The sequence below is a fragment of the Hetaerina americana genome, unplaced genomic scaffold (genome assembly GCF_022747635.1).
Source record: "Hetaerina americana unplaced genomic scaffold, ioHetAmer1.1.p SCAF_26, whole genome shotgun sequence".
Taxonomy (NCBI): domain Eukaryota; kingdom Metazoa; phylum Arthropoda; class Insecta; order Odonata; family Calopterygidae; genus Hetaerina; species Hetaerina americana.
This window is the reverse complement of record NW_027286830.1, coordinates 3494473-3509346: the sequence shown is the minus strand read 5'-3', so window position 1 is coordinate 3509346 and position 14874 is coordinate 3494473. Positions and strand designations below refer to the sequence as shown.

Genomic DNA, 14874 nt, shown 5'->3' with positions numbered 1-14874 from the left:
AAATATACAATAAATACATATAATATAACATAAATACAATATAAAATAAACATAAATACAATAAATACAAAATAATGTTCATTCCTTCCTTTTATCCTTGTAACACTTGTTTCTTGTAATACTTTCTATTTTTTGTAAACCATGACATGTCCTATACACTTGCTAGAGCTACTATGCACTGTGTCACTTGGATGAATAAAAATATTATTATATTATTATTATTATTATTAATCTATTGCATGCACATATTGTGCTTGTGAGGGGCTGTGACACAACTTTAGTATTATCAAGACTTTGGACTTTAAAGCCATCACTGGATATGCCCCTAGATTGGGCATGAGAGAAATTTCATCCTCCAAACCAGACTCATCTATAATAGTTGTGATCACAAAATTCAGCAGCCATTGACATTATTTCCATATTACTACTTCAATTTTGAAGGAAAAAGCCCATGAATGAAAGGTGGGTTACCAAAATCAGCATTGGCATTAAAGGCACAAGCAAATTAAGAAGTATACAAACCCAGTATGCACTCTGCAGTTTGCTCTGGCCGTCTCTGCTGGGCCAACATCATCTGCCTCCTCCTCGTTTCCACTAAAGTATTCGAGCCCCTGCCAAGCCCCAAGCTTCCCCCATTTCTATTGCCACTGTTGCCTTTGTAGCTGCTGTATCCACCCATATAACTCATTCCTACAGCCCTCCTCTTGTCCAACCCTTCAGTTGGCACCTCACCACTTGTCGTTGTCTCTTCTTCTTCTTCTTCAGGATCACACTGGTAGTGTACTGTGGCACCATGGCCAATTGTAAGACCAGCTCGATAACCGGACAAATATACTCCATTGGTGATGACAGGAAGCTTGCAGGGTGCTGATGTACAAGTACAATTATCATATGAAGTTCATTATGGGGAAAAAATATAATTTGAATTATATTTACCATGCATAGGTGAAACATTGAATTTCCATTACATTATCATATTTTAACAGCATTCAAAAATTATCTTCTTTGAATAAACTGCTGAAAATTATGATCCATTTTATTAGCATAATTTTGGATTAGGATTCACCATTTTAGATTGCCTAATTTTGATGCTATAAAGTACTTATTTGAAACCAATTTGTACATTCCGTAAAAAAGCTGTAAAAATTATAGCATGACAATTAATGTATTCAAATATATTCCAACGAATAAATCGTGAATTGGTTAATGGATCTATAAAACACTTTTCCAAGTGCAATACAAGGCATGTACTATTATAAACATTGACAATAATATTGGCAGTAAGCCTTAAACACACTTTGAGAGAAGTGAGTAGGCATTCAACCATATCACTATCCATAATTTGAGTTCAGGTAGTGATACTCACTAATTTTTAATTCATATTTAGAGATGCTTCTGGAATTATAATGCAGGATGGACTATCATTTCGGATTCGAGCTTAAAGCAAGCAAAAAGCAAAATCATGGAAATATAAGGTTTTCAAGTGATTGTAAAATACTTTTCAACTACTTAAAAATCATTTTTCAGTGTTCTCACACTGAAAACAATACCTACCACCGATGGAAAACATTTTAATTAGTTACTTTACACTATAGACATAAGTTTTATTCAATGTAACTTAAAAATAACCTAAATAGAAATGCTTTCCTTTGACAGGATGCTGTTCTGGAAACATAAATTTCATCAGGCAAAATGTTTTAAAATTAACAGAAAATATTTCTTCATTCACTGATGATGTTTTAAAAGCTTCATAATAAGTTATGAACCATAAAGAAACATACTATACATAGACACTTCATAAACCATATCCAAAATAAAAAAGTGCTTGGGAAATGGAAATTTTTTTGTTAGGGGTAGACATTAACATTACCATCCTAACACAATTTGAGAATGTGAAAATAGTGGTTGAATGCATACTTAGGAAGAAATAGAAACTTGAATTGAATGGTCAAAAAAATTCAACATTACATGCCATCAAAAGTTACACTTAAGTAAAACACAGTTCATGCAAACTGACCTGGGACACAATCTGGCATTTGGTTTGGGGGCCCAGCCCACTCTCCATGCCAACAACGGAGATTCGTTGGACCCTGGGCATTATATCCTGGATTGCAGGAGAATTCAACTACTTCCCCATGCCGCACATCCTGCAAGGGTTCCTCCTCCTCCTCTTCTTCCTCACCATGTGGACTGGTGGTCTTGGAAGCACTACTTCCTCCTAGCTTGTATCTACCTTGCTCCGTGTATGGTATGAGGCATGGCACTGGTAAAAAAATATGTTAATATAAAATTACTGCTAAAAACATTTATCTGTATTATTCAGAAATGAAGTTTACAACCAATTTACAAAATGCCACATTTTCAAGATCTTTGTTTCTCTGGTAGCCTTGAGCACAGTTGATAATTTGAAATTCCAAGGAATGACTAAAAAATATGTTGAATAAATGAATTTGATTAAACTGTTTCATTTTTATTGACCAGATGTCCTTGTAAATTCAGTTCACACAGAGAAATTTCCTGAATAATATCTAATCAGTCAGTAAAATTCTATTTAACCTCCGAATATTAAATAGAATGTTTAAAAATGTAATTAATGTCTTGAACTCACTTATCACGCATTCTGGTTTCTGAGGTTTCCATCGGCCTTTAAGACAACGAGCTGTACGGTTTCCAATATTGAGTCGATAACCAAGAGCACAAGAAATACGAACTGCTGATCCTGATGGATAAACTCCAATGATACTTTGACTAGCTCCAAGTGCTGGCCCCTCACCATCAGCTCCTGTCACTCTTCTCCCACCTCCAGTTCTCACCACCCGTATGCTCACAATGGACTCGGTCGACAAAACATCACAGGCAACTGGCGGATGATTTCATCTTCATATTTATATCATGGCAATATTTACTAGGAATATCAATTGGGTTAGGTTGCAGGTGGGGTAGGTTTGGCTTGCAGGACCAGGTCTATCTTAAAGTCACGCACATACAAAGAACATTTATGATGCAAAAATATTATTAAAAATTATAAATCACAGCAAGGAGATGCAGCAGAGATTAAAAAGTGAATTTCTGTAAAAAATATATATGCATACTTGACTAAAATATAGAATAACTTTTAAAAGATATATATATATATATATATATATATATATATATATATATATATATATATATATATATATATACACACATACATATATATACATATATATATATATACATACATATGCATACTTTATAAACTATATGCATACATCACAAAACTTAAATATACAAGGAAAATGAGTAAAAGGTGTATTTTAAAAGTAAATAAATTACTCATAAAAGTAGTCATGAAAGCTATAAATAATTAGCAAATGAGCCAAGTAGCACATAAAAGGTGAGATAAATTTAATGGGAAACCTAAGGAAAGAAAAGAATTTTGATAAAGACAACTTTTAATGGTGTGCACAACTTTAGGATCAGCCTGTAATTTAATTGGTGGATTAAAAAAGTCATCACAATAATGTTAAGGTTTTTCACTACATGTTCTCTATAGTTGCAGCAAGAATTGTGTCCATTTAAAAAGGTGTCACATGGTTACTATTTACCTGACTACTCAGGAAGGATTGCCGACTCAATTTTGAACATCATGCACTAATGATATAGAGAGAAGCATCATCAGAATATAAGAGTATACATGAAAAAGCATTTAATAACTGTGGGACTATAATATTGATCATGATGCATTAAAATTCTTTCCTTAACTAATTAATTGCTGGGATAGAGAGCTTTCATGGCCAAGTAAGTGTGATAAAAAATAACCTTGAAAGGAAAGGCATGGTATATTTCAGTACAAGACAGCATAGCTCAACGTGATAAAAATGTTTCTCAATCATTCTCAAATTTAAAAAGAACTTGTTTAAAATGTTTTCAAGAAAAAACAACACGTGCATTAACAGATTGCTTTGTATTTTTGTAACACAAGAACCTTAATTCACCTCAACCTCACCTGAGGGTGAAGGCAGTCTTATCTGTTTTATCTCTTGGGCAGGCGTTGGACAGATAAGGTCCACTAGACAATGAAAACAATCCAAAATAAGGTACCATTACAAAGTACACTAAGGCAGAGAGCCAAGAAAAAAAAATATCTACATAATTTTCCTTTCATAAAGGGGAGATTTTGTAGAATATGTATAACCTATAAAGCAGAATCTTTAAAATTGTGCATTATCACCATTAAAAGGGTCTTTTTCATTTATACAAATTACTTCAGTGAAGTGCAGGAATACAGGGAGTCCACAAATGAATTACACACCATGGAGGGTAAGTAACTAATTTACTAAAACTATGAAAAGTTTTTAGATATTTCCATCTTCTGTGCTTTCTAAGAAGTCAAAATTAAAATAAAACAGTGGGTACATGAAACATCAAATGGAATCATTATGCACGTACACTTAGTTCCACATTTATTTAAGATTTTAGAATCTAGTAGGTGGTGCCCATCCCTATCTAATGGGAGGTTGTGCCATTCCATCCTTTTCACACCGTGGATGCATTGCCATATTCCCACATATGCTCACTAAGTAAGCTTAGGGAGGGGAAGCAGAGAGAAATGAGAAACTGCATGAAGGGCATTCATTTCAAATCAGCACTTCCACTCATGTGTGAAATATTCTATTGGTACACCATGCTTATGGTTGCACACTGATTGAAATCATAGCATAACCATTAAGCTATCCTCAACATTAAATCCATCCATTCTTAAAAAAAAAATCCCTTTATCAATTACAATGCGCAATCTTTCAAAGGGCATGCATGAATAAATATTCAGTGAATGATTCATCTGTGGACACACACTGCAACATCCTCAAAAATGATTCCACCCACCTTTCTTCCCCTTTCCTCCCTTCTTCTTCTTACCCCCCTTCTTCTTGCCCCCTTTCTTCCCTCCCCCTCCTCCTTTCCCTCCCCCTCCTCCTCCCCCACCACCTCCCCCCTCCTCACCATTTACCCCTCCCCTGCCACCACCCCCCTTCCCCTTCCTCCGCACTCCAGGCCCTTCATTCCCATGGTTTGATGATGAATGTTGCTGGTTTCTCACCACATGATCAGCACGTAAGGCTCTCCTCTCCCGGCCCCACTGGTCAAAGTCCAGTGCCGTCCCCGAGTTGAGTCTGTACTCATTCAATGTCTCAAGCCCCACAGGAAAAGGTTTGTAGCCACGTATATGCTCCCTTTCATATTCATCATCCATCTCTAAGCTTCTTTCCTTACGCTCAGGGTCCTGATCAGTTTCTGGGAGGAAACCACTGTGATGTCTAGAAATCCACCTCATGTGCTTCTTCTTCAGTCCCTCAACACTCCTCTTTCTTCTTCTAGTGCTCCCATTCCCATCTTGTTTTTCCTCTTCATGTGAATGCGACGAACTGAGAGATCCAGATAATGTTGCATCCTGGACATTAGATGCTCCAGTAATTACACTGTCACTAGCCAGAGTTAGACCTTGAAACAGTACTCCTAATGATTTTGTCATTGGGAGTTTTCGAAACAAATTCATTGTGGCTTTGTCCTTTTCACTCAATTTCTCCTTTTCTATCTCTTCTAAATCACTCAACCTCTCACTTTTCTCCTCTGCTGATCTTTTTTTCCTGTCATAACTATTCTTTTTGAGTCGGATGTTCTCACTATTGAACTCATTAGCTAATCGCATCAGAATTTTACGAGATCTTGCTGCATTCAAACCACTGAAAATAGTTCCTTTAAAAGTTATCTTATTTTCATGATATGGACTTTTATAATCTGTTGGCTGTTTGTAAAATCTATGAAAAATATCACTCGTTCTATTTGTATCCAATTCAGATGCATTGACAGAGCGACTCCACCGTAATCTTGGGTGCTGTCCAGGCACACATCTTAAACAAAAAACAATATTAATCAAAATGTGTTCTCTAAAATAGAATTAATATTGTGTATTTTTAGGCGATATCGAAATTGTAGTGTGTACCTGTATTATGGTCAATGTTAAAATTTTATTTTCAAATGAAAACATTCCATTACAGATATAAAATTTCAATGGCATTGTCATCAAAATGTGTGGCTGGCATGCTTTCTGGTAATACTAAAATGTATAGCTGAAATTTCATATGATGAAATATATTTCGTACACACAAATGAAATGTTAAAATTTATATTCCAGTTTAAGGTTACTGATAACCATAGTCACCTTTGTTAGTGGTATGAATAATTAGTACACATTTCACTATTGTCTTTTCATTAATACTTCTGAATTGCAGGAAATTTGATATTTCAAAATTGTAAGCAATAGATTAACTTATGATGGTACAGGAGATCTTACAGCATGATTGGTAAGACAAGAAGTAGTTAAAACACATTTTGGGGACATTATTTATGCAATATATATGTAGTGCCTATACTTTTAAATTAAGACAAATTATAAGACATTCATAAAATACTTATGTATGAGTAGATATTTATTTCTGCAACAAAAAATGATGGGAAAAATTTTTATTGTTCACATGATAAGTCTGTCAGTATTGACCTTCCTTAAATTGTTTCTCAACAACTGCTGAGGCAGGGACCAAGTATAAACCATGCTACTAAAGTGCCTGGGTAAGAATAGAAAGTTGGCCCAATATACCTGATTTGTGTACTGGTAGTCTCTGGGTAACAAACAAATAGACATATGGAATTCTATACTCAAATAAGCATCTAAGAATCCACAGAATGGCTCAGTAGTGCCCCAAATGTCGAAGGAAAGTGAGATAAAAACAAGAGCAGATTCTTGAAATTGATGGCTAATTGGATACATAAAAGTTCCAGGCTATTATGGTGCTATTTCCAGGATATAGTGTATTGAAAAAAAGTCTGTCGATGGAATTGATTTTTTTTAATTTTTCTTTATCATTACTGGTTGAAATTATTCCATTTACCCTTTAGAAAAATTTTACAACATGAAAATTATTCCTTTGCAATTACTTTCAGTTTTAATACTTTGACAGTAAAAGTTTATTTTCATGTATATTTCCTGGAGCAAAGTTCATGTCAAGACTGGCAGTGATTGTTTTAAATAATTTATCATACATCTGCTGGCGAAAACTAATGTAACATGAAAAGGAAGTGGTTGCTTACCCCACTTTGCGAATTTCACCTCTTGTTGGGCCTAGTATTAGGTGAGTCCCACCTTAACCTTTTGGTTTTACCAACCAACAAACCAACTTTTAGGTTGATTTCTGTGGTACTCTGATATGATAAATTGTAAACCAAACTGATAGATTAATCAATTGGAAAAACAGCCCATTCATTTATATTTTATCCCAAAGTATATACAGTTTTGTGTCCAGTGCACACTATTTTTACTGATGGTATTTCATCAGCATCTCAACTTCCTTGTAGTAGTAGTTTTTAGGGGAGGTCATTTGCATCATTAGGAATGAATGGGAAAGGAGGAAGGGTTAAGAGAAACCCGGCACCGGCAATAGCCTACCCTTAACAAGAGGCACCAAGGGTTCTGCAATTTAATGCCCAATTTGATGGATGGCATATTCACTCAAAGTGCTCTCCACAAAGCACCTCAAGTAGGGATCTAGATACCACTAAAAATATCTACCGTCTCTAGGATTTGAACCCAAGCACTCTCAATGGTAAGCAAGTATTTTAGCCACCAATCCATCCCGATCCCCCTCAACTCCCTCTCAAAAGCAAATAATCTGAGAATAATAAAATAGCAGAGAACCAAATTTTTTGTCTCCGGCATAACTTTGGAATTTACAAAACATATTGAAATGAAATAAGTAACTTTGTAATTCCATGCACACTTTATTTATAACATGACCTAGGTTTTGATGTTAGATGTCATCATCTGGTAATGACGTCCAACATGCTCTAAATAAAGTGTTTGTGGAATTAAAAAATCACTTATTTCATTTCAATAAGCCAAGAACCAGTTTTCAGAGATAGTACCAATGGATTACTGTGAAGTTCTCCCCTCAGAGACCCCAGTAGTCCCTGTCCTTAATCCAATAAAGTATGACATTTACACCAACCACAGAGCTAAGTAATCAAGGTTATCAGCCACCTTAATCCAAAACATTAAGAGGAGTCAGACTCTACATACGCATTCACACACTACAAGGTGCATTGTAATGAATATTCAATCATTGTTTTTAAAGACATTAAATAATTACTCTTATATTTCAATCGTTCAAAAGGAAACACAATCAGATTGTTCAAATGTCAGTTAAATTAGCATATGCCATCACTTGCTTTGGACACATTAATACAGTGCAAGGTTTTAGATGATTGATCAAAGAAAAAATACATGTGTACTATAATATATAAATTAGGAGAGAATATTAGAGACAGGAAAGAAGGGAATTGGAATAGATGCAAGAGGAAGCCATGCCCCTTGAAGGAAAAAGGAAAATTGAAGGAAAATACCCCGTGAGGCACATAGACCTACTATAAAAGGTGCTTACTTTACTTCATAATCAAATAAGTAATTTGGGAAATAACCTCTTGTATTCATATAAAAAAGCCTGTATTGGAAAGCAGTTCATTTGCATAGCATCTACATTCTAGTGCTAGTCTCATTTACTATAAGGTTGCTTATCCACAGAATCACTTTCATCTTTGACTCTTTCAGAGTCACAAGTCTCTTTCTAAAATGTAAAATCAGTTATTAAGGAAAACTAATATCTTCCACATGGTTCATTAATTCTGAGTCACACACAAAATTTTTCTTTGCCATGAGTAAGAGCTGGTGTTGATAATTGCTTATTGGTTTGGTTTAATTTCTTTAAGTCCATGAATTTCCATACCTTGGAAGTTGCTTAGGTGACCATTTTCCACCAATACATGTTGCTCCAGGGGGACCATCAGCAAGGACATAGCCCCTGATACAGTCGTACATGATTTGCTTGTTATTGGTAACTTTACGGACATAATGTCTATAATCATATAATCCCATGTTTCCAACGAGCATTACTTTCCCATGGTCAATGTAGCCAGGAAAAGGACAGTACACTGTAATAGATAAAACATGATTTGCTCAATACCTGTTGATTTTAATATTATGTTGATAAATTTAACTTATCTCAAAAGTTCTCACAACAATGGGAAACTATGCAATACAATACCCAATGGAAATGAAAATAACTTTGTGAACTCCACAATGAATTTTTAATTGAGACAATCAAGGTTTAATCAATTTTATGGAATTTTTACTGTCTTCTTTTTTTGAGCGGTTAATGAGCTGGTAAATAAAATTGCTAGATTAATGATAATAATTTTTAATGAAGATAAAGTAATTCATTGTTCCTTCAATGTTGGATCAAGGACATGATGAGGAAAATACCAATTACACACTTTGCTAAAGGATACATGTAAGGTATATGTGCATAATGCGCGCTGAATATATTCTAGTAACCTTATGTATTAAATCATGTACTCTTATCTATCTTGCAAGGAAGCTAATTGCTGGATTACTGGAGACTTTATCTCTAACTGCACTATTACAAACTTGTGGCTTTGATGGTTTGACTGGGATATATTAAGTAATCAAGGAAAAAGTTATGTACTAGCCAAGTAAGATTCTTTTGCATCACTGATTCTTTGTAGTTGTTTCTTAAGTTGTCACGTTGCATACACTTACATAAAACAGAAACATAATGATTTAAAAAGCAAAAAGAGAGCTAAATTAATGAAATACATATGTACATAAAAGTTTGGTGTGATGTCATATGTACTTTGGTATCTGACATCTGTTGAAAAAATATAGCTGGCACTGTTCACGTTTTCAAGATTTAATTACGAGTAGGGACATGTCATCTTCTCTTGGGAGGCAAGGTGACACTGGAGTAAATAGCAGTTACATTGGAAATGAAAAAGACTAAATTTATGTAATTATTTAATAACTCTTAAAAATGGCTATAAGGTGCCAGATTTTATTTTCATTCAAAGTAGAAACCTACACAATGTTGTAATTCAAGAATCAGAAAAAGACCATTCAATTTTTTTGTTCAGATGATGACACCCAATGAAAATAAGTAATGAAATGCATATGACGAATTACGAAATACAAAGAGGAAGAAGAAATGAAATTTATTTTCAACCATCTAATGTTAAATCAATGATAACACATCTGCCCCACATGCTCAAGTTCACCTCCCATTGGGCTAAGGCCTTTGGATCAGTCAGAAGCCAGTGTCCTGTAACCAATGTAATGTAGTGGATGCACAGAAAAATGCATTATCATCGGAATATTTATTGAAGCTGGTTCAACATATTAGTTAAAATAGGTAGATGGGCATCTAGGGCAGAGAGGATAACAGGATACATGAATATTGTGAATTATTTCCAAAAAAATGAGAGCTAAAATAGTCCTGGCATAACAACCAATGGAGAAAAAACTTAATATCAAACTGCAGCTAACTTTGCAGAAGCTGGCATGATTTGGAAGGAGACCACTTTCAAAAATAAGACTTTTAGGAATGGGAGGCTTTTCATCAGATCCCCTCCATAACTGCACATTTTATTTTAAGAACAAAAGAAAGGGAAAAAATATCACAGAGTATTTTGTTATTTTAACACTTTAAAAACAAACTATTACCTTCTTGGCAGAAGGGCATTTCTCCAGTCCAATTACCGTAGCGACACTCTGTTGTATTATCACCTCCTTTTAATGTATAGCCATCTTTGCATTTGAATCGAGCTTTCATTCCATGCTCAATCTTAGGAGCTATGACCATTCCATTTCGTGGAGCTTTTGGAAGGTACTTGCAGCGAGCTAAAAAAAAAAACAAAATTATATGTATGGGTGAATATAATCAAGACTTGACACTTTTGAGTCAACTAAACATGCTCACAAAATTTTAAACCAGGGGGCAATGAGCTAAAGATAGTACAGTCACCGCAGCAAAAGATTGTGTCAGGGAGTTGAAAAAATATGGATAAAATTTAAACAGAATAAGCATTCTTTTGCCAGAGAACTTGTCCTTTTAGTTGGGGTTCAAGCTGGGACTTGTGTTCATTACATTAAGTTCCCTTGCCAATTAATATTCCAATTCACTAAGTTGGCAACATTGATCTATCAATGGTAAAAACTTAAATCACCACAGATGCATATTTCTGCTGTGATGACTGTTTTATTAATCCTTGCTGTTATAGTCCAGCAATATAATATATGCAATGAATGCTGAAATAAGCTAGCAACCTCCTAAATATAAATCCTCACCACTTATTGCTCTGTTGAAGCTGGACTTGCTAATTAATTACCATTTCCTAATTTTTAAGGTTTTATTTTTTCCAAATAAACCACATAGTATTCCTGCTTAAATATCTCTTTGCATTGCAATATCATCACAAATTATGGAAGGTGAATCGAATTAGTACTGTATAATGAATAAGCTTCTTTTGATCCATATATTAAGTTATAATCGCATATACTACATCATACTGTCACAAAATTGGTGCTAAAAAGAAGAATATGGTTTTCATAGCAATAGTTACCACCTGGAGTAGAATTAGATGCTTATAAAGTAATCTGTAAAAGCAATAATAAATATAATGATGAAGCCACATATAAGCATGGATACATCAGAGTACAGGATGAGTTCAGGATACCCTGATTTGGTAAGATGAATCAATGATAGTGGAAAGCAGGTTACATCAACTTTCCTTCAAAGCCCTGATATTATTAGGATCTGAGCTTCCTCAAATTTTCCTAGAGTAAGACCTGCTATGCTATTTTACTTTTTCACTTCATGCCACGTAAGAAGCACTGTATTTACTGGCCCATAAGATGCACTTTTTTGCTTAAACATGCACTCTAAAAACAGCCAGTGTCTAATGGGCTGGGAGTTTATGGGTATAACTTGAACCTATAAGCTCAAGCTGATTTGCCAGAAAAATACTTACTAAAAATTTTTTTCCATGTGATAAATAAAATGGCTGCCTTTATTAAAAAGTTTGATAATATCACTGTTTTGAATCAGTAATAAGCAACAGAGTTTTAATATTTCATTGAGAGCACTTTCTAAAAAAATTCCCAAATGTGGCATGTTTAGTTATATCTCACATGTGGCACTGCTGTGAAACTTATATGCATTGGGCTTATGAGGATGTCACCCCTCTGCTAAAGCATACATAGGTACATTGTATCTTTCCTGGTAAACTTGGGGTTTACAGGCATTCAAACTTAAGTAATACGAAAGTGTCACAAAGGCTTTTAATACAAGTTTTGATAATATCAAAATAATAACAGAAACTAAGCATTGCATAAACAGTAAAAGTGATAAAAACCTCTTGGGATTTTAAAAGAGAAGATTGTTATACAGTATTGCATTTAAACTTGAATTAGTGAATTATGCTTCAGAACACAGACAGAAGGCAGCTGAAAGGCATTTAGACTCAGCTCCAACGGAGAAGATGATACAAATAGAGGGGACAGAAAGTGGATAGAGTAAAAAAAATTATGTTCATGTGCCGGATAATAAATCACAGGTAGAATAGCATCATATTTTCAACCTAACTAACTAACCTAATGAAGACGAAGGATAATGGTAAGAACTATGTCACCAATGCATTTGGTATAAGGAATCCTATTGGGAATGGCATGAATAAAAGCCTCCTATTCTCTCACCCGGTCTTCCTAAAATGCATAATCTTCCAATGAAACTAAGCATAAACCTACATTGTAAAGAGTCATGATCACTGCTCTTGAAATTCAATGAGCATTTTTATCTTGTGAACTAAGTATAAAAATATTGTAATGTACAATGCTAGTTCTAACTTTAAGCACATGAAAATTGCCCGCAGCATCTGTTACCCACTCATCAAATCCTCGTCAATGGATCATCTGTTAAGGCTGTCTTTAATTTGTTTCAGTGGTATCTTTGTGTAATCTTATCCAGATACCATTTCCTAAGTTCAGGGCTCACAGTCTCTGAATCTTATCTTTTTATAAAATCGGCTGTTTAATTACATAAAAGGTACCATAAAATAAAATGAACAAATGGCAAACAAAAAATTGTTTGGCAAAAATTAAAAAAAAAAACAGAAAATTGATTAAAGTGAAAGCGAAAAGGGAATTGAAAACCTTTTGTATAAAGTTTTTCACCAAATTTTCAATATTTACCAAAATTAACTATTAGATATTCACCAAAATTTAGGAATCATGTATATTCACATTTTTCAGCGGATATATCACTAAATATCACAGATTATTCATTCTTAACAAACTAGATTAATGGCTCTGAGCACATGGTTATTCAAATTGGTCATTTATTTGAATTAGTTTCCATAACTTAACATGCAAGTCATGGCTTTATGTGATTTTATTAATTGTAAAAATGAAAATTCATAAAAAGCAAAAAATATGCTTAGTGAGTCAACTTCTCTAATCTAAACTCAAAATTTACACTTTTTCGAATGAAAATTGATTGGTATGAATGCTACTCATGATATTTTCAGTTGGATTTATACCTGTATGGATTTTATGGAATAAAATGAGAATTCAGCACTACTTTAACTGTCAGGGAACCCCACAAACACAACTGCTATTGTAAGGGCTCTTTAAATAATGTGATGGTATTTATTATCTTTCTGGAATCTAAGACACATTTGTACCATCTACGGTTCTTCTACTGAAGGCATATGCATGTTGTTATTTGTAGCTAGGCATGAGAGAAATTTCAGATGAAAATTATAACTATGCTATTTTCCCTCTCTAATATTCTCTCAGAAGAGCACAAGGGGAACCCTTATCACAAACTATGGACCCTGATGGGACCAGGATACAGTTGGAAGTAATTATGTTTAGGTTTCACTGTGGTCTTTACATGTAACTGTTGACATACAGACTTAATGATGATACACATTGGTACATAATGAACAAATTATGAATAAGCTGCCAACTATTGCAGAATGGGATAGCGACAAAAGAATTTTGATACTTTTAAACGACATATTCCCTGCCACTGTTTTTAATTTCAAATTATTATCATGGTTTAGCAATGTTAACTTTCTTTCGAGCTTCCTGAAAAGCTGTTTGCCTGGCTAACCAAGTTAAACAAGTGTCCACTACAGTCTACTGTAATTGCACTACAATTAACTTTTCATATAGGAATGAATTAGGATTGTGAGTTTTGCATGCACTTTGATTACATGATCCTTAGGTTTAGAGTGGCTTACCAGGCTGACATTTTGGTATATATGTCCAAGTTCCATTGTTGCAAGTGATGGGTGAAGAATTGTGAGACAACTCATAACGTGGCTCACAAAGGATTGAGATGACTTCACCGTGTGGTACAACAGGTGGGAGAAGAGGAGAAGGGGGAGTGGTTGATGATGTAGCACCACTCCCACTCCTTTTGCGTGGAGTTGGAGGAGCTGAGGTAGAGGATGCAGGGGACTCACTGACTGGCGAAGCAGTCTCATTTATTGTCACACGTCCATGATGAACACTTGGTACCACACAAGGGGCTGAGAGAGGGAGGAATACAGTTTATTAGGATATATATCACATATGAAATAAAACAAGTGTTCATGTAAAATAGTTCTAACAAATGCAGATATCACAGTGACTTTTTTCAGCGTAGTATTACTCAACCATTCAGTAGGTCAGAGAAAAAAAGATAATATTCACCAACATATTTCATTTCCATTTTCTAGAAGACCAGCATTTTCGATTACATTTACCCTATGGATGATTCTTCACAGTCAAGTTGCCTCGATTATACATAACCTTAATCAAATAAATAAATTATATAAAGGTGTAAATAAGTTCACAGGAAATATAGGGCATATTCAATGAATGCATTTTTAGAAATCAAGTATTGACCTTAAATAAGAGGAAAATATATAAGATAGCTCATA

General features: G+C 34.4%; 1 protein-coding gene across 1 annotated transcript in view; it reads right to left on the bottom strand.

Moving 5' to 3' along the window:
• Positions 1-14874, bottom strand: part of Hasp (Hig-anchoring scaffold protein) — a gene marked incomplete at its 5' end in the record, with an annotated part of 432721 nt that overhangs the window by 31427 nt on the left and 386420 nt on the right. The window contains 8 exons of the mRNA XM_071586781.1: positions 523-867; positions 2018-2263; positions 2609-2860; positions 4870-4929; positions 4987-5894; positions 8820-9024; positions 10610-10786; positions 14191-14481. Coding sequence (XP_071442882.1) covers positions 523-867; positions 2018-2263; positions 2609-2860; positions 4870-4929; positions 4987-5894; positions 8820-9024; positions 10610-10786; positions 14191-14481 — 2484 coding nt within the window. The remainder of the gene's footprint in view (positions 1-522; positions 868-2017; positions 2264-2608; positions 2861-4869; positions 4930-4986; positions 5895-8819; positions 9025-10609; positions 10787-14190; positions 14482-14874) is intronic.